This window comes from Petaurus breviceps, unplaced genomic scaffold (genome assembly GCF_028583685.1).
Source record: "Petaurus breviceps papuanus isolate PSGF00001 unplaced genomic scaffold, PetGlider_PUasm1.0 177, whole genome shotgun sequence".
Classification (NCBI taxonomy): Eukaryota; Metazoa; Chordata; class Mammalia; order Diprotodontia; family Petauridae; genus Petaurus; species Petaurus breviceps.
The window spans coordinates 4,976,155-4,993,980 of NW_027185776.1; the positions used below are offsets into that span (position 1 = coordinate 4,976,155).

General features: G+C 38.7%; 2 protein-coding genes across 4 annotated transcripts in view; one reads left to right on the forward strand and one right to left on the reverse strand.

Moving 5' to 3' along the window:
* The window catches only part of UBR7 (ubiquitin protein ligase E3 component n-recognin 7), a 442,484-nt gene that overhangs the window by 32,775 nt on the left and 391,883 nt on the right, over positions 1 to 17,826 (reverse strand). The window contains exon 2 of one of the 3 annotated variants that reach the window (XM_069086029.1): positions 3,402 to 3,588. In XM_069086029.1, the coding sequence (XP_068942130.1) occupies positions 3,402 to 3,551 (150 nt within the window). In that variant the 5' untranslated portion in view covers positions 3,552 to 3,588. Of the gene's footprint in view, positions 1 to 3,401; positions 3,669 to 17,826 lie in introns of those variants that run through there. The other 2 variants (XM_069086030.1, XM_069086028.1) reach the window with 2 other exon arrangements.
* GON7 (GON7 subunit of KEOPS complex) lies at positions 3,834 to 8,778 on the forward strand. Its single transcript, XM_069086043.1, has 2 exons — positions 3,834 to 4,138; positions 7,129 to 8,778. The coding sequence occupies exons 1-2, from the start codon at positions 3,922 to 3,924 to the stop codon at positions 7,266 to 7,268; spliced, it is 357 nt and encodes a 118-aa protein (XP_068942144.1). The 5' UTR covers positions 3,834 to 3,921; the 3' UTR covers positions 7,269 to 8,778.

A 17,826-nucleotide genomic window follows, 5' to 3' on the forward strand; every position in this document is an offset into this window, starting at 1 on the left:
TACGCTATTTCTGCTTAAGTCAAATCTATCCTTTTACTATTTTAAAGTATGTTTTATAACAATCAGCTTCTATATCTTAAGAATCATGTTGGGGGCGGCTAGGTGGGGCAGTGAATAGAGTACTGGCCCTGGAGTCAGGAGGACCTGAGTTCAAATGTGACCTCAGGACACAACACAAAAACTACCCATGTGACCTTGGGCAAGTCAACTTGACCCCAATTGCCCTGCCTTCCTCCCTCTAAAAAAAAAAATCATGTCACAACTCATTATAATTGTTTTCCATTTAAAAAGCCCTTTCCCAACTATCAAAATTATATTAATTCTTTGAGGCCCAGCCCAAACCCTAGCTCCTCTGTAAAACTTTCCCTGACCCCTTCAATCTGAAATTCTCTTTCCTCTTCAGTCCTAAAATTCACTTATCTGTTTTGCTCATTTTGCACTTCCTATTTACTGCCTAATGTTTCCAGTCATTTTTTGTGACCAGTTCGGCCCCTAAATTAAAAAATCCAGGAAGAACCATGTCTTAAACACGTCTGCATAAAGCCAATGTGTAATAAAGGTATTTTATTAATTAAAATACACAAAGAATGAGCAGTTGTGTCAACTAAGGTTTTGCCAAAAAAAAAAAAAAATCTTTCAATCCTTTTTAAAACTCTAAAATGAATCAGGGAACTGCTTTGCCTTAATAATTATAGTTTGTGATAGATAACTGAATATTTGATGATTGAGAATCTTTCAGTGCCTCATTACCATCACTGCATATCAATTAATATTATAAATAAGATTAAAGGAATAGATATGGATGATGTAGATTGTGTAGAATCCATACCTGCCCCCAGACATATCTTGAAATATGCTTTATGTATTAAAATGCTGATACTACTTGCTTTTTGGAATAAATCTTTCATAAAAATGAGAAACAGCAAAATAAATTTAGCTAATTAAGTGTCAGTTGGGTTCTGGTTAATCAACATTTTACAATGTTGGCATTTTTGAGAAGATAAAAATAATTAACCATCATTTTCATTTTGGAAAATGCTTGGTCTACTTAGACATTTAGATCTGAAAGACAATTTACTTCATGGAAGAATAATGTCTTCTCCTCTCCTTCCCTCTACCAGACAGGAAATTATGGAACAAACAAGTTTTTTTTCTACCCACCTGCTGCTAATCAAGATTTTTTTTAAATCACCTTTCAGCCATTTTACCAGAGCTTAGGTGAACTTTTCTCATAAAAGGATTAAGAGGTAAAATACTCGTTAAGATTAAGGCCTGAAGTATAAATTATTGTCTCCAAATCCAAACGAGAACTTGATACTGAGAATTATTATTTAATGTTGCAGCAGTTTACACATTTCTCAATGACTGATGTATTATGATCTCAGTCCACATCAAATAAAGTCTTCAAGTCCCTTTCTCTCCACACTTCATTAAGCCTTCTGGTGTGGGTAGTTGATGTCTACAAATTTTCATTCTTCTATTTGGTGTCTCTGTTCTGCAAATCTGCTTTCTTCTTTTTTTTTGGTCAATTATCTGTTTTCCTGTCTAATGTTTATAGGAACTGTGTTAAAGCAGAGCTTCTACAAATGACTCATTTCCACAAAATACTACATTACATCTACAAAACTACAGACATGGGACATCCAAGAACCTCACATCCCAGAGAAGGCCCAATAATGGGTCTGGATATTTGCCTGCCCAGAACTTCCTATCCCATTCTTGCTCTCCCTAAGATGGGGAAATAGGATGGGGAAGGAGGGGGTCACGGTAAAAGGCCTGAACCAAAAGAGCAGAAAATTATGAGAGGTGGGAAAAAGGGAGGGAAGGGTGAAAGGAAAGAGGGGGAGAAAAGAGGAAGGGGGGAAAAGAGGGGGGGGGATTTTAGAAAACAGTGACACTAAGAATAAGAAAATAACAGGAAGGCAGGATCCCAGCTAAGGTGAGGAAGACTAAGGGCTGGGATGTCCTGAGCGAAGGGTGATTGGGGGGGGAAAGGCAGTCGAGAAGATAATGTTGAGGGGTATGAAGGTGAGTGGGGGGACAGGGTCACCCTACCTAAGAAAGGGAATGGGGTGGGCAAACCACAAAAAAGGAAGCCTTCCGCAGGCAATACAAGTCGTGAGAAGGAATGATGCGCCAAAAATGGGTGGGGGGATACAGAAAGGGAATGAGGGGACCTTGAGAAGTATGGGAGGGGATGCTAGGAAGAGGAGAGACGAGAAATGTCACCGGCCATCCCCTCAGGCTTAGGACGCTCTCTTTGCAAGTCTCAAGAATTCAAACTAAAATAACCACCTACCGAAAAAAGCCTCTCCTGATCCCCTTAATCCTGGTATCTTCCCGGGAGATTATTTGTACTTTATCCAGTATTTATCTTGTTTGTGCTGGGTAGTTTACAAATTGTCTCAGCCCAACAAGCATTTATTTTTTAAATGCCTACTAAGTTCCAGGCATTGTGCTGAGCGGCAAAGGCAGAAGACCATCCTTAGCTTAGAAGGTCAAAAGCAATCCGACTGTGTGATGTCCTTGGAGGGCAACAGGCTGTTTTTTCTTTCCTTCATTTCCTCAGCTCTTAGTACAGTGCCGGGAACACCGTAGCTTGGTAACAGCTAACAGACTATGTGATCTCAAGGAGGGGGGGACAGGCTAAAGACCCTGAAAGGCAGGAAAGCCTTTAAAAGAGAAAGAAGGGCGGTCCTGCCCAGGATGCAGAGATCAGTCAGTGGAAGCGGGGTCAGGGTGGAAGTGGGGGAGACAGGTTGCTAATGGGGAAGGATAGGAATGAAGGGGTCGGGCTGGAATGGGAAACAAGTTGGGAATGGGAGAGCACGCTGGGAATGAAGGAGACAGACTGGAAAAAGGGGAAGATTGGGAATGAGAAGTTGGGTAAACAGTGGGAATGGGAGGGTCGGGTTGGAAATGAGGGAGACAGACTGGGAAGGGCGAAGCAGGTTGGGAATGGGAGTTCGCGTTGGGAATTGGTGAGGGGAATCCCGGAGACCAAGGAGGGAGGAGAAGGGCAGAGGATTCTGAAGGATGGAGGTCAAGTACGGAGGTAAGGGCTCCTAAAGGGGAGGTGAACAGGCAAAGAAGGGGGGGGGGGGAAATCTCCGTGAAGAGAACGGGCTGGGAAACAGAGATTCTCGGGGCAGAGAAGGAGCCAAAAACAGGCGCGTGGAGGACGGAGTGAGAATGGCAGGATCCAGGGGGATACAAGGAGGAGCTCCTAGAAGGGGAAAATAGGCCGGGGACTAAGGAGCCCAGACTGAGCCCCGGGGTGGGGGGGGGGGGGTCACAGGGGCAAAGGGGGGGGGGCGGGGGGGCCTCGCCTGGCAGGGGGCCGTGAGCCCCCCAACCCCGGCGCCCCCCCCCTCCGCCCACACCCCCCCCCCCCCGCCCACCTGGGAGTAGGAGCACTTTTCGGAGTCGCTGCCGCCCAGCACCGCGCAGGCCTCATTCTCCAGTTCTTCATCCTCCTCTAACACATCCACCAACGACACCACGGGCTCCTGCTCCGCCGGCCGACCTCCGCCCCGCTCGGCTCCCGCCATACTCAACTGTCAGCCGGCAGGCCCTGGGCTCAACATCGGGGGCGGCGGGAAAACTGCGCGCGAGGGGTGTAGCTGGAGATGGCGGAATCCCGCCCCTCCGCCTCCCAAAACCAATCAAAGCGCTGCGAGGCGAAGGAGGGGAGCTGGGGGGGAGAGCGGAGAGGCCAACTGCGGAAACGGAAGTTCAGGAGAGGCGGGAGGCGCAGAATGCGAAGGCTTCTTTTTTTTTTTTTTTTCCCGCTTATCCCCTCCCCTTTTCCTCTCCCGCCCTCCCCACTCCTCTCCCCCTTGTGGCTGAGACAGCGGCAGTGGCAGCGGCCGCTTCCGTTTCCGGGTCGCCTTGATGGCGGGCAGTTGAAGAACTGTCGTCATGGAGCTTCTGGGAGAGTTTGTGGGACGAGACGGGAAGCAGCAGCGGCTCCGAATAACTTGCGAGGGGCCGAGTGAGTCAGGTCGTTTCCAGGGACTGCTTTCGGGATTGGCGCAGATGAGGGAGCAGGTGACCGAGCTCCTCAAAACTGTGGAAGGAAAAGAGGCGCAGGACCCGGCGGCGGCTAGAGGCTCCACCTCAGCCTCAGCCTCGGAGGGTGAGCTAAGACGGCGGTTGCGGCGGCACCGTTGCTCTAGCAACGGCGGGGGCGGGGGTCCTGGGCGGGGCTCTTTGTGCGATGGGGGGGGGGGGGGGAAGGGGAGAGGGAGAGGGAGGCTGACGCTGGGCTGAGCTCCCTTCTGTTGCACGTCCCCGGAAGGCTGCTTGGTGGAGTTGTTGACCTTGGAGGATGGGGTCTTGTGGGAAGTGGCTGCCCAAGGAGAGAAGGGTGGGCTTAGAATTCCGACTCAAAAATGTTGGAGGGGCCCCTTCCATCCTCGACTTCTCTTGTGCCTAAACTCACCTAATGTTGCACTTACATTTAGTCGGGTTTCTTTTGTCCCTTGAGGCATGTATGTCCATTCTATGGAGGAAAAAATAGCTATAATTGGAAAAAAAAATAAGAAAGTTTTTAGATTTCCTTAAACACTTTTCTTAGGACAACCCTGGGAAGTTGGAAGTGCAGGTGTTATCCCCATTTTGTTTTTTAACGATGAGTAAACCGAGGTTCAGAAAGGTTAAATTGTTTGCTCCGAGTCACACGGCTAGTAGGTGGCAGAGGATACTCAAACCCTGACTAAAGCTATCTCTGACTAAAGCCTTTGCTCATTCCACTATATAAAACTGTTTTACTGAATATCTTCTGTGGTCCAGTGTAGTACTTTTGAGCATCTACTATGGTGAAGTGTAGTATTCAGAGCTTCTGCTGTGGTGCGGAGTGGTTCTTAGAGCAGCTAAGTACTTCCCACCTTACAAACCTGCTTTACTAAGCATCTACTAAGGTAAAGAAAGTGTGGTACTTAGAACATCTACTATGTTGAAGTGTAGATGCTCTCCTTACTATTGTACCTTAGTAGATGCTCAGTACAACAACTTTCTATGTTGAGAAAAGTATCTAAGTAGTGGACTGGACTTAGCTGCAAGGGACCTTCAAAGTTATGCACACCACCCCTTACTTATATTACCAGCTAGGAAAGGGATCTAGAGAGCAGAAGTGACCAGTCTAAATTGACACTAGTAGTTGCAGAGCCAAGATTCAAACCCAAATCATCTGACTCTCAATCCGGCTCTTTCCAATACACTGAAATACTTAAAAAAAAAAAAACACTTTAAAAAATCGATAATATTGTTAGTGTTGGCACACAGCTCTTTCCATGCCCTAGTAGACAGTTTTACTGGTTGCTGTAGTGGAAAAAAAAATTATGCAGTGATAAATCTCTCTGAATGTAGCAAGGCTGGCCCACCCACAAGGGGTCCTTGCCATGCCCTTATTTGAAATCTTTCCAGCTTGTTAGCACTTGCCTGAGCTTGTGCTCGCTTTCAAAAATTGAAGGTCACATGCACACCAAGAAGAGAAAGGCTTAAGTGGAAATGTCTTGCATATCTGTTTTATAGATGGGCAAACTGAGGCACCAATACTTAAATAGCTCACCCATGTCATATAGGCACTGTTCTTTGCGGTTGAACTTAGTGCCCAAGTCTGGTAATTTTTTTTTTTTGCCTGATGCCAGTAGTACATATTATTTACTTCGAGATAGGTAGGTGGTTTAAAGTGACTACCTCAGACATTAGAGTCCTGCCTCAGACATTTACTATTATGTCACCTTGGGTAAGTGATTTAACTTCTCTTAGCTTCAGTTTTCTCATGAAACTAACAATAGCACTTATATCACAGGGTTGCTGTGAAGATCAAGAAAGATCATGTATGTATATTATACTAGTTAGGTGCTTAGCTATTACCACTTATTATTATTAGTATTATTTCACACACATATATAAGCCACTTAAAAATATATGAGGAATGATTATGGTGCTCTTCCCTACTTGTATCCCCTATCCTGACATCTTCAAATCTAAATTCTTAAATTGAATTTAGTGAGATAATTAGGCAGATAAAATCTGAGTTGTCTGTTAGTACTTGGTCTTACTTATGGTATTTAGAAGTTGGAAGTATAAGAGCATAAAAGTCCATCTCTTTTTCTATGCATTATAGAATTTGCTTATAGAATGACATATGGCCAAGTAAATTTTTTTTTATGTATAGATAGGTAAATATTTATTCCAGTTGTACATTTTGAATAGTAATATGGGTTGAAGCTTTCACCTGACAAGCCTCATTCCTTTTGACTGCAATTTAAGTTAGCTAAAGGATAGTATCTCAAAGATATTTATTACTATTGCTAGTAATATTACTGTTAAGGCAGCTAGGTGGCTCATTAGATTTCATGCCTGGCCTGGAGTCAGGAAGACTCATCTTCCTGAATTCAAATGTGGCGTCAGACACTTACTAGCTGTGTGACGAAGGGCCAGTCACTTAACCTTGTTTGCCTCAGTGTCCTCATCTGTAAAATGAAGTGGAGAAGAAAATGGCAAACCACTCCAGTATCTCTGCCAAGAAAACCACAAACAGGGTCATGAAGAGTTGGACACTACAGAAAAACAAATCAATGATAGTACCGTAGGTTGGTTAGCTCTATTGGGGCATGATACTGAGACCAAGATGATAGCTTACATCCTTGTATCATTTGGCTAATGAACCAGGTGGGAAGCAGCTGTGGTTCATAGCTTCAAACTCTGTTCCTAACTTCTTAAAATAGTATGCTGTTGGCTATCAATCATAAGGGCAAGAACCACTACTACCCTACTTGAAAAATCAGGGGGAGAACACCTCTGTCAACAACAGGTTAATAGTGTCATATTTGTACAGAATAACAGTTTTTAAAATTCAGGAATAGAATTAGACATTGCTGGATTATTTACTTCATAGATTTAAAGGAAGTAAATTTAATACCTCAAGTAATAATATGTGCGTGTTTTTACCCCAGAAGTGAAATAATTCGTAGTACACTATAAATAAAATGTACACTATAAAATGCTTTGTAATTTTAAAAACACTTTATGTATATTATCTCCTTTGGTCTCATTATCAACCCCTTCAGCTATCCTTTAAGAATACTGTCATGCAACAAATATTTGTTATTTTAAAAGGTGAAGACGATGAGGCTGAAGATGAAGAAAGTAACACTCATAGCAAAATTTACTCATCTGGACCACCTGCAAAGCGGATAAAACCCTTACATTTTGACAATAATCTTGAATGTAGTTTTGGAGTAAAAAACTTTGGCTAAATCTTGATATAAATATTTGGTATATATTGAGATCTTGCAAAATTTGTACTTGATTTTGGAAATGCATCTGTTTTTACCTTCTTGGTTACTCTGTCAAAGGAAAATGTTTTTTTTTTTCTGTGTATTGCCAACAAAAAAATTATGAATATTTGAAAATAAAAGCAGACCTCTTGGGTGAGGATATGATTCAATCAGCAGACATTTATTAAGTGCCTGTTAGATGCTAGTCACTGAGGATACAAAAATTAAACAGTTCCTGCCCTCAAGGAGTTTACATTCTACCAAGGAGATATAACACAGACAGATACAGAAGAAGCTATCTGAGCCAACTTCTTCATTTTTACAGATTTGAGTCCTAATGGAATTAAGCAACTTGCTCAAGTCATACACATAACCTGCAGGGTTTGAACCCAGGTCTTCTGATTTCAGAATCATTTCTCATAACATTATACCACATTGGCTCCACATATACAAAATAATTTTGAGGGAAAGAAGAGTAGACTAACAACCAGGAATGTAAGGAAAGGCCCCTTGAAGGAGGTGGCCCTTAAGCTGTACCTTAAAGGTGAGCTAAAGGTTCAAGAGTGGGAACTGATGAAGGAGCGTTCTCCCAGCACAGGGACTGATAGCCCATGCTAAGAGAGAGAAGATGATATACTGCTTATAGGGAAGAAAAAGTAGGCCAGTTCAGTTAGAACAAAAGATGCAAGAGTGGGGAGTCAAATGATCTACCTGCAAAGTTAGGCTAGATCCATATTGTGAAGCACTGTAATATAAATTTTAAATTAAAAAGAACCCGACTGTGTTTCACATGATCTGTAAAATCATCCCAAGTAGCAATTTAACATTACATACACACACTTATTTTTTTTTTTTTTTTACAAAATAAGTTAAATTTGAACAATGTTCCATGGTGACAATGTTATAACCAAACCCTACTCTAATGTTGTGAAATACCTGAGACTATAATGTTTTTATCCATCATCATGTTTGTGTGGAACCAATTAATGATGTTAGGGAGGGTATATCTGCATCTTCTAGCTGTTGCTTTTGTTATGTATAAAGAACATGTTATGTCATGGTTTGTGAGTGATCACATCGCAAAGAGCTGAGCTTGTGCAAGATTCAAGCTTAACTACTAATATAGGAATGACAGGACTTTAGAAGACTGAGTGGAAGGAAAAGGGAACTGAGAAATGAAGAAAAGGGGAAATCTTTGGATGACAGAAGAAAATCCTGCGTTCCTTATTGACTTACGTCTTGTGATTAAATACTTCCATAAAATTGCTTTTAGGACATACACATATATATATTTAGGGGATATAAATTTCTTCTACCGTTACTTCTCAGCTGCCAGAGACAGCTGTTATAACTATTGAGTTGTGGATTTTGCAAGAGCTCATTCGTTAAGAAAGATCAAGCTAGTACTATATTGTAAAAGCCTGATGGGGTATATTTCTATGCCGAAATTTTATAAATTAAAAAAGCCACAAATGAGGTCTTTGGAATATATGGGTGTGAACTGTTTTCAGTGTGTGTGTGTGTGTGTGTGTGTGTGTGTGTGTGTGTGTGTGTGTGAAACACAACTAAGAAATAAACACTATATTACACTTTTTCAAACTGTCAGTTTCAGATTTAACATAATCAATAATTTAATATTGGAGATTGAATAAAGCATCTTAACGTGACTTAGGTTTAGTTATGGCAGTCATGCAAAGCATATATGAAGAAATGAAATGAAATTTTTTAAATTATAGGATTTGAAAGCTAAATGGTTACCCAAGATGACCACCAGCCTTTACTTTACATGTCAGGAAACAGGCCCTTATCTTGGTCAAAGTCCACCAAGACAGGGAAATAAGTATCTTTTTTGTGTTAGAACAATACATTTGTCTATTAAGTACATTTTCCTCCTTCAGCTTACAGATTAAGAGTTGAAAAATCATTGGTCAGTCTAGGTGGGAGTGGTAGAGCAACCAAATAATTTAAGCTATTATACCTGTTGTTTTTCTAATTAGGAAATGTGAGTAGCCAGGTGTGAGTTAACATGTTCTGAAATCTATACCCAAAGAATAGATAAAGCTGCTAGAATCACATACCTTTCTTCAGCTAACTCTCCAGGTTTGTTTGTCTTGGCACTTTTACTTGCTGCTAAGTGCTCTTACATAAGAGTCAAAATAATACCAATTATAAAAGGCCTTTTTTAAATGGTTCAGAATAATTTTTTTTTTTAGAAATTGTGGTTAGACTTACTTTAAAAGAATGGAAAGTCAACCTAATTATATTGAAACATAATGAAACATTCTTCATTGCAAGTAATTTTTTTTTTTTGCAAATAATCTTTTAGCAAAAAAGCATGTCCTTGTTCTCGTAGAATTAAGATATATTTCATTATATTTAAAGAAATATACAAATTTATTTCTGCAAATTCCAGTGTTCTGACTTTGTCTAGTACATGTGTTTGAAGGCTACATCTCACTAAAGATTATATATACATACACACATACCCATCTAATAAGTACTTAGAATATAAATGGAAGCCAAAAAAATACCTACATTCAAGGAGCATCTTAATGGTGGGAAACATATAAATGAGAGCTGAAAAAAAGAGGAGGAGTAACATAACAGGAGGTATGGGGAAAAGTCTGGGGAGCCGGGAATGGAATAAGGGCCAGAAATGATGGCCCCAAACAGGAACCCACAAATCAGGAGGGAGCTGAAGGGATGGAGGCATCTCCAGGGTGAAAAGGCTGATGGTGAAAAGGTAGAAAATTCTGGAGTCAGGAGCTGGACCAGGAGAGAAGTGAAGTAATATTTGTGTTTTATTACCTAGTATTCTGTATAACTCAAATGCACAGGTTTTAGATAAATTTTACAAAACTCAATTAAGAGACAAAAACAGATTTGATGGAAAATGGAAGCAATGACCCAGATTTTTTTTTAAGCATTTATTTCCTAACTTTGCTTCTCTGAAAACATGAACTTTGGCCACAGCTAAGAGGGAAAAAGTTGATCTCTGAAATAACAAGAACTATTTTTTTTTCAAATTTTATTATTTTGTTTTTTTATATCAGGCATGTTCCAACATCCTACCTCTACAACAAAGAAATAAAATCTTCCAGTACTGAACCTGACAAGTATGCAGTGTTCTTCACCTGTAGTTTATGATCTCTCTGAGAGGAAGTGTGTTGCAACCTTAGCCAAGCAAGAACTGGTTTTTTTTTTTCCTTTGTAGGAGAGAAAGCCCAGTATAGAACCTAAAAATGAGCCATGTAGATTTTATGCGACTCATGTAATGACCATTTTTGGAAGAATGCAAACCAAGATGAGTTAAATGCAAATTAGATTTTTAAAAGTTAATTTGATATAAAGAAATATTTGTTCTTCAGTGAATATAATACTGTGATCTGGTGCCAGGAATACTTTTACAGTTTTTTGCAGTTCATAGTTGGTTAGCTAGACTATTTGTTTATTAGTAAAACCTATTAGAAAATTGACATCGATGAACAGTCATGGAAACAATATATACAGTGGCTACAACAGTGTAAAATGGAAACAACCAATAACCACAAAAATGAATTTTTCAAAGTGCAGACTTGGATTCAAAGACGATATGAAACAATATCTCCCCTCCACCACTTCCTTTACTCATAGGTAAGAAGGATGGAAGGTGACACCCGGGATCCATGGGTGTGGTATATTTCATATATTGTCAGATTTTTTTTGTTTTGATTAGTTTTGCTAATTTTTTTATTTTTGAGAAAATATTCTTGGTTATATGGGATGACAGTCTGGGAGGGATGAGGGAGCAGGATACAAGGAAATATTTAAGCTATCAACACAATTTTTATTTTTCAAAAAAAGATGACATAGGAAGAAAATCGTTCCTGGAAAAATGTGAAACAATACCAAGAATAAGTTTAAACAATTTTCATTTTGTGAGAACAATTTTATTCACCAAGTACTTATTAAAGGGGTTACTATGTGCAAGGCATTTAGGACACTGGATAATACAAGACAAAAATGAAAAAGGGCTTCTTCCCTCAGAAGGCTTATGTTCCAGTAGGATATAACATACAAAAAAGTAAATACACGATAATTTGAGGACATGGAAAGACCATTAGGGAGTCGGGAAAAATTTTGTGTGGATGTTGGCACTTGAGCTGACCCTTGAAGGAAGTCACAGATTCTATTCATAAGAGACAATTTGTGGAAAGGCCCAGAGGCTGCCAAGTTTGGGGAAAAGCAAGCTGTCTGGTTTGGCTGAAATGTAGTGTGGGATTAATGTGAAATAGGTTTGAGCCACAATGGGAGGGACTTTAAATGTTTATTTTTGCTGAAACACAAAAGGTAGGCACAGACATTTTCTGAGCAGGAGGTGACATGGTCAGACATGCTTCTGAAAGATCATGGAGAATGGAGAATGCACTGGAGACACATACCTTCAATTGTTTTCCAAGTTAGAATTCAAAAACAAGTACAAAGCAACAACAAAAACAACCAACCACATTTTCTTCATAGGCTTAAACTATTCTGTTAGAATTTGTTAGTATTTGGCGTGTGTACAGAATGCACACTTGCCTTTTTTCTTTCACATATTGTTATAAATTAATAGTAATCCAAAGTTCTGTTTTGTATAAGTAGTAAATACCCATAACTCCAAATTATCAAGTTTATATTTTAGGGATAAAAGGTTTAAATTAGCAAATTACCTGAGAGATAGCTGGAAAAGTTATAGAGCGTTTCAATGTCATTTAAGTATAGGTCAGGAAGAAGACTCAGCTCTTTTTTAAATATCCATGAGCATATCATTCATACTTGAGAATTTCACTGGTTTTTTTCCTTGACCATGCCCGCGTGCAGCTTACAATCTAGGAGAGGGACAAGACACAAACATGGATATTTCACAATATAACCAAAGTACATGGGTGTAGAACCCTGTTATGTGAGGTGGTAGATGAGGAAGTTATTACCTATAGTGGCAGATCACAGAAGGTTTCATGCACATGGTAGTATTTGAGTTGAGCTTTAAAAAAATTTTCTTTTTAATTTGTGGCATGTCCCCATTCTCCCATTCCCTACCCCTGGGCCCTCCTGTGGCATCATATTTGACTTGAAAAATGTCCTGAAGTGTTGCCAGCAGAACTAGTAACTCGGTCCATCTGGAATTCGAGGAGGTTGGCCACAACCCATAAAATGCAGGGAAGCAGTAGTGATGTTAGGTGTCTTTTAAAGGCAATAGCACTACAGCCAACATATACTCAACTGCCACTGTTTTCCCCAACTGTAATAAACTCTTGCCTTAATACTTCCTGAACATGTAATGACCAAAGTGAAGATTTTCATGAATGCTTTCTTGGTTAAAAGAAAAAAAAGGTATCCTATCAAGTTCAGACTGTTGAATTTTGTAGAGGCATCAGATATATTTAATACCAAATGGAAATGGCCCAGCCAGAGGGAAAATACACAGGCTGTTTAGTCAGCCTTTTAAAAACTGATTAAAAGGAACAGTATCTGTGAACTTTGCTACCTACTTTATGATTAGAAATGTCTGCAACCAAAGGATAAAAAAACCTTTGGATCTAATGATAAGAATACATAAACAATAAGAAACTTTCAGCTCAAATGTTTTCCTGAAAAAAAAAAAAAGACCTTCATAATATGATTGTCTTTGTGTCCTTGGTATCCATCAGAGACTAGATATAAGGCAATCATCTTATTTTAAGATTGTGCATGTTGTCATTAATCTTAGGACAAAAATCATTGGTTTCATGCAAACTACTAAGGAATGTAGCTCCAGAATGATCTGTTTCCATAATTTTCTTATAGAAAAAAAAAGCATATACTTTTGATTAAATAGTTGTATCAGTGATAAATGGCAGATCTGAAATAAAATCTGGGAACTTTTGATTCTTAATCCTTTGTTCTTTCTGCTTTGCCACATGGCTTTGTAAGAAGTAGGGGAGAGAAATTGAAATGTAAGAATGATTCAGTGACAACTTTTGACCCACATCAACCAGTAAGACTGGCAGCTTTCCAGATCTTGTCTTTGTGATCACAAACTGTGAAACACTAATTGATAAGGGCTTCTTTTTAGTCTCCAGGAAAACCTTTATCATCCTCATATATTTGAAAACAAGACTCGAAATTCCCTTGTAATAATTATTTAGCAATAATTATTTTTATGTGCCTAAGTATAGATGAAGGCTGGATTATGGAATTGTCTAACAGTAACTTGAAAAGAGTAAATTGGGGCAACTAGGTTGATGTAGTAGATTGATGTTGGGCCTATAGTCAAAAACACCAGAGTTCAGATACTCCTTCAGACTTTAATAGCTGTACGACTTTGGGCAAATTTTTGCCTCTGCTTAATCTTTTTCATTTGTTATATGGGGATAATAGTACCTACCTCCCGACATTGTGAGAATCAAATAAGGTAATATTTATATAGGCTTAGTACAGTGACTGGCAAATAGTAGGTGTTATATCAATGCTAGTTATTGTTAAATTGCAGTTTCTTGTAAATTGTGCCTGTTTATGTATTTTATAAACTTTTTTTTTTTTTTGCTTTTTAGAGGGCAGTTGGGGTTAAGTAACTTGCCCAAGGTTACACAGCTAGTTTTTTTGTGTGGGTGTTAAGTGTATGAGGCCGGAACCGAACTCAGGTCCTCCTAACTACAGGGCCTGGCGCTTTACTCACTGTGCCACCTAGCCGCCCCTATTTTATAAACTTTTGAAAGATAGGTGTTTTGTTGCTTTTGACCAGTTTCAACATCTGGGTTTTTTTTTTTAATAGCCACCATGATTTTTACTTCAAGTGCAAGTCTTATAGACACTAAAAAAATTACAATGGAAATGAAGAAAACAAATTATCCGAACAAATTAAACTTCCCACAACCTTATTTTTTTATTTAAAAAATTTTTTTTCTATGACCTTATTTTAAAATAAAAACAACCTTCCCATCAAAGAGAGCACATTGAGTAGCTATTCCCAGAGGAATAGGTTAGGAAGAAGAGGCATCTTATCATTTCAAGGAGTCCTAGATGTGCAATTTACTACCTGTGTGATCATAAGCGTGTAACCATTACTATAATACTCAGCTCCCTTATCTTTAAGTGTGAATCATGCCCTACCTCAAAGAACTGTAAGGAAAGTACTTGGTAAACCTTAAAAGAGCTATGAAAGTGATTTATTATTATTATACAAACAAGTAGTAGAGGCCAGAGATTTTTGGAAATTAACAAAGACTTACCCCTATATGTATAACGAATGTTTTTTTCTAGAAGAGTTGGAAGACACTAGATATGACAAACACCAAACAACATTAGAAAAAAATTGAAATTCTGTTTTATCACAGGAAGCAGGTGGTTACTGATATAGGAAGCATTTCTGTATTAGTCATCTGTATAGTTATATCACTGACTTTTTAAATCAGAGGCCAGAATTGTTAGAAGAATAAAACAAGAATGTATAGTGTGTAGGTGAATCAACTGACTTAAATCATTGATGCCAAAAAAGAAATAGGCCTAAGAAGAGATATCAGTACAAGTAGCCACTATTCACTATTTACTAAAGAAATTTAAACTATAAAATCAATTGCTATAATGGAAGACCCAAAGAACCTAGAAACCAGTCAGAAAACATTTAGTCCACTTGCCGAGCACAGAAATATGACAGCCCAAGGCAACATTGCTATAGAACATAAATTCATCTGTAAAATTTTGTGGGTAAAGGAAGATGGTTTACAATATCATTTCATGAAAAAGTGAGACACAAAAGAAAGAAAAACAAGTTTAAAGAAAGCTTGGTGAAAGATAGAACCAAGAAAAAGCCATCCTGAGAATATTTAAAAATGAAAATGACTAGAGGATAACAAATATGGAGGCAGCTAAGGAGCCCAGTGGATAGAGCACTGGGCCTGGAGGCAGCAATACCCGAGTACAAATCCAAGCCTAAGACTGTGTGGCTTTAGACAAGTCACTTAATTGGTTTACCTCAGTTACCTCAACTATAAAATGGGGACAACAGCAAGAGGGGATCAGATGAGATGTCTGTTCAATGCATAACACAGTAGATGGGACTTAGGAGGCGCTGTGAAAACGTTTATTCCTTTTTCTTCTACTTCCTCAAGTATAAGAAATGAAGATTGTAAAAGTTTTTTTATAACAAACTTTATGATCAATGTTAGGGTAGCTATTGTGTTTGGAATCTAATATAGTCCCAAATGTCCTATATGAGGAAGTGGAAATGGCATTGAAGAAAATAAATATGGGAAAAGTAAGATGGACTAGTTCATGGGTGGGGAACCTGTGGCCTCTAGGCCACATGTAGCCTTCTAGGTCCTTGAGTTTAGCCTTTTGATTGAGTCCAAGTTTTACAGAATAAATACTTTTCTTAAGAGGATTTGTTCAATGAAGTTTTGGATTCAGTCAAAGGGCTGCACTTGAGGACCTAGAGGGCCACATGTGGCCTCAAGGCCACAGGTTCCCAATCCCTAGTAGAGCAAACATACACGAAATATTTTTGTGCTAGAAGTGATCAATTTTCACAATATGTGGATAGGATACAAAAGATTTAGAAAAATCTTGTAACTTATTATTACCCCCCAAAAGACAACTGATAATATTGATCATTACCAACCCATAGGTTTACTTTACCATCTCTGCAAGGTTTTTAATGAAAATAATCTTTGCACACATCAAGAACATTGTATTAGCTAGGTGACACAGCAGATAGATCATTGGACTTGAACTCAAGAAGACCAGAGTTCAAATCCAGTCTCAGATACTTGTTGTATGACACTGGGCAATTCACTTAGCTTCTCTGTAAAATGAAGATAGAACCTACCTCCCAGGGTTGTTATGAAGATCTAAGGAAATATTTGTGAAATGCTTTGAAAACCTTAAAGTTTTATATAAATGCTAGCTATTATAGTGATTAGATTTCAGAAGGGAACAAGCATGCTTTTATAGATGATTATCTATGGCAGACTACATCATTATAGTTACACAACTGACTAAAAGATATGGAGAACATACAATCCCAGTGTTCATCGACTATAAAAAAAGAGTTTGATTCAGTGGAGTAAATCACTATTTTTTTTTTTTTTGAGGAGGCAGGGCTAGTGTTAGGTGTCTGAGGCAGGATTTGAACTCAGGTGCTCCTGATTCCAGGGCCGGTGCTCTATTCACTGAGCCACCTAGCCGCCCCCCCTAGTATATCACTATATTAAAGGCTCTTCAAAAAGGTTTCTCCCATGCTTCTGTTAAAATCATACAAATTTCTTAAAGTAACAACATGGATAACTGTTGATGACTGATTTTTACTATAAGAACAAGGCATAAAACATAATTATATGCTTGTATGAAGATATCCAGCAGAGTCCAAATGGACTCCCTAGAGGAACTAGATAGTGAGGTCTTCCAAATGCTCCTGTTTCTGGACATCATTGTGCTGATAACATCAAACCCCCAGAACACTGTGGGAACACTGAATGAAATCCATAACTATTTAAGAATTTGGCCTAACTATCCACATAGTAAAAAATAGATGAAGAATGACTATTGTCCATATGATATATGGTTGATTGGACAACCTATAGAGTTGGTTTAATAGTACATGTATTTTGGAGAAACAATGGACACGAACAATCAGAGGGGTCTAAAGTTAAACAGGAGAGGGAAACTGCACATTTTAATAAATTAATTATAAATGAAAATTCTCTAAAGAATTAAATTTGCAAGTCATCCAAAGAATAGTGGAGAGGTATATAAGGGTAGAGTAGTAATGAGTATGTTGCAACACATTACAAAGAACTGTGCAAGAGGCATAAAGGATATCAACAGAGAAATGTGTAACCAGAAAAAAAAATGAGCTGGACACAAGGAGAGTGAGAGAAAACTAATACACAGGTCTTGTGTTACATTAGTATCCATTCAATGTCAAAAAATACTAGACTAATGCCCCTAGAATGTTGGATGGTCCTCTCATGAAGGATTTACAGGACAACATAGAAAAGTTATTCAGGATAGCACAGGTTAAATTGTGATCAGTTAATATTGATATTGATGAGGTCACAGATCCAAAGTATCAAAGAACCAGCATGCCCCAGTCTTGATAATGAAGAGCTTATACACTGTACACAAACTGCTAAGGCTATAATTTCTTTTGAGATATTATTCTAGTATTCAGCTGATCTTTAGGATCAAAACTGCCTCTATTTTAAGATACAGTCCAGGAAACAGTGAATGGTAGACTGCGAGTTTCTATTTAAATCTTTAATAAAATAGTAGGTCACTTTGGGGCAGCAAAAAAACCTTTTGGGATCATAGCTTTAAATAGAAGTGCTCTCCAAAGCCAAAGATTTGTTAGAAAGTGGAACCCTATACAGAGATTGCAGGAGGAAGCATGTTTCTAGCTTGAAGTGAGTATCTTAAGGTCCCTGATTATTATTACACTTTAGACTCCATGAGTATTAGAACTAGAAACTTCAAACCTCATTCATCTATTCATTCTGATTTCCTATTTCATAGTTTGGCAGTCTTGGTGTATAGATAT

Bases quoted from the DNA above. Each gene is read 5' to 3' on its own strand.
- GON7 (XM_069086043.1), top strand. From the start codon at position 3,922: ATGGAGCTTCTGGGAGAGTTTGTGGGACGAGACGGGAAGCAGCAGCGG. The intron at 4,139-7,128 runs GTGAGCTAAGAC...TTATTTTAAAAG, and splicing joins CTCAGCCTCAGCCTCGGAGG to GTGAAGACGATGAGGCTGAA.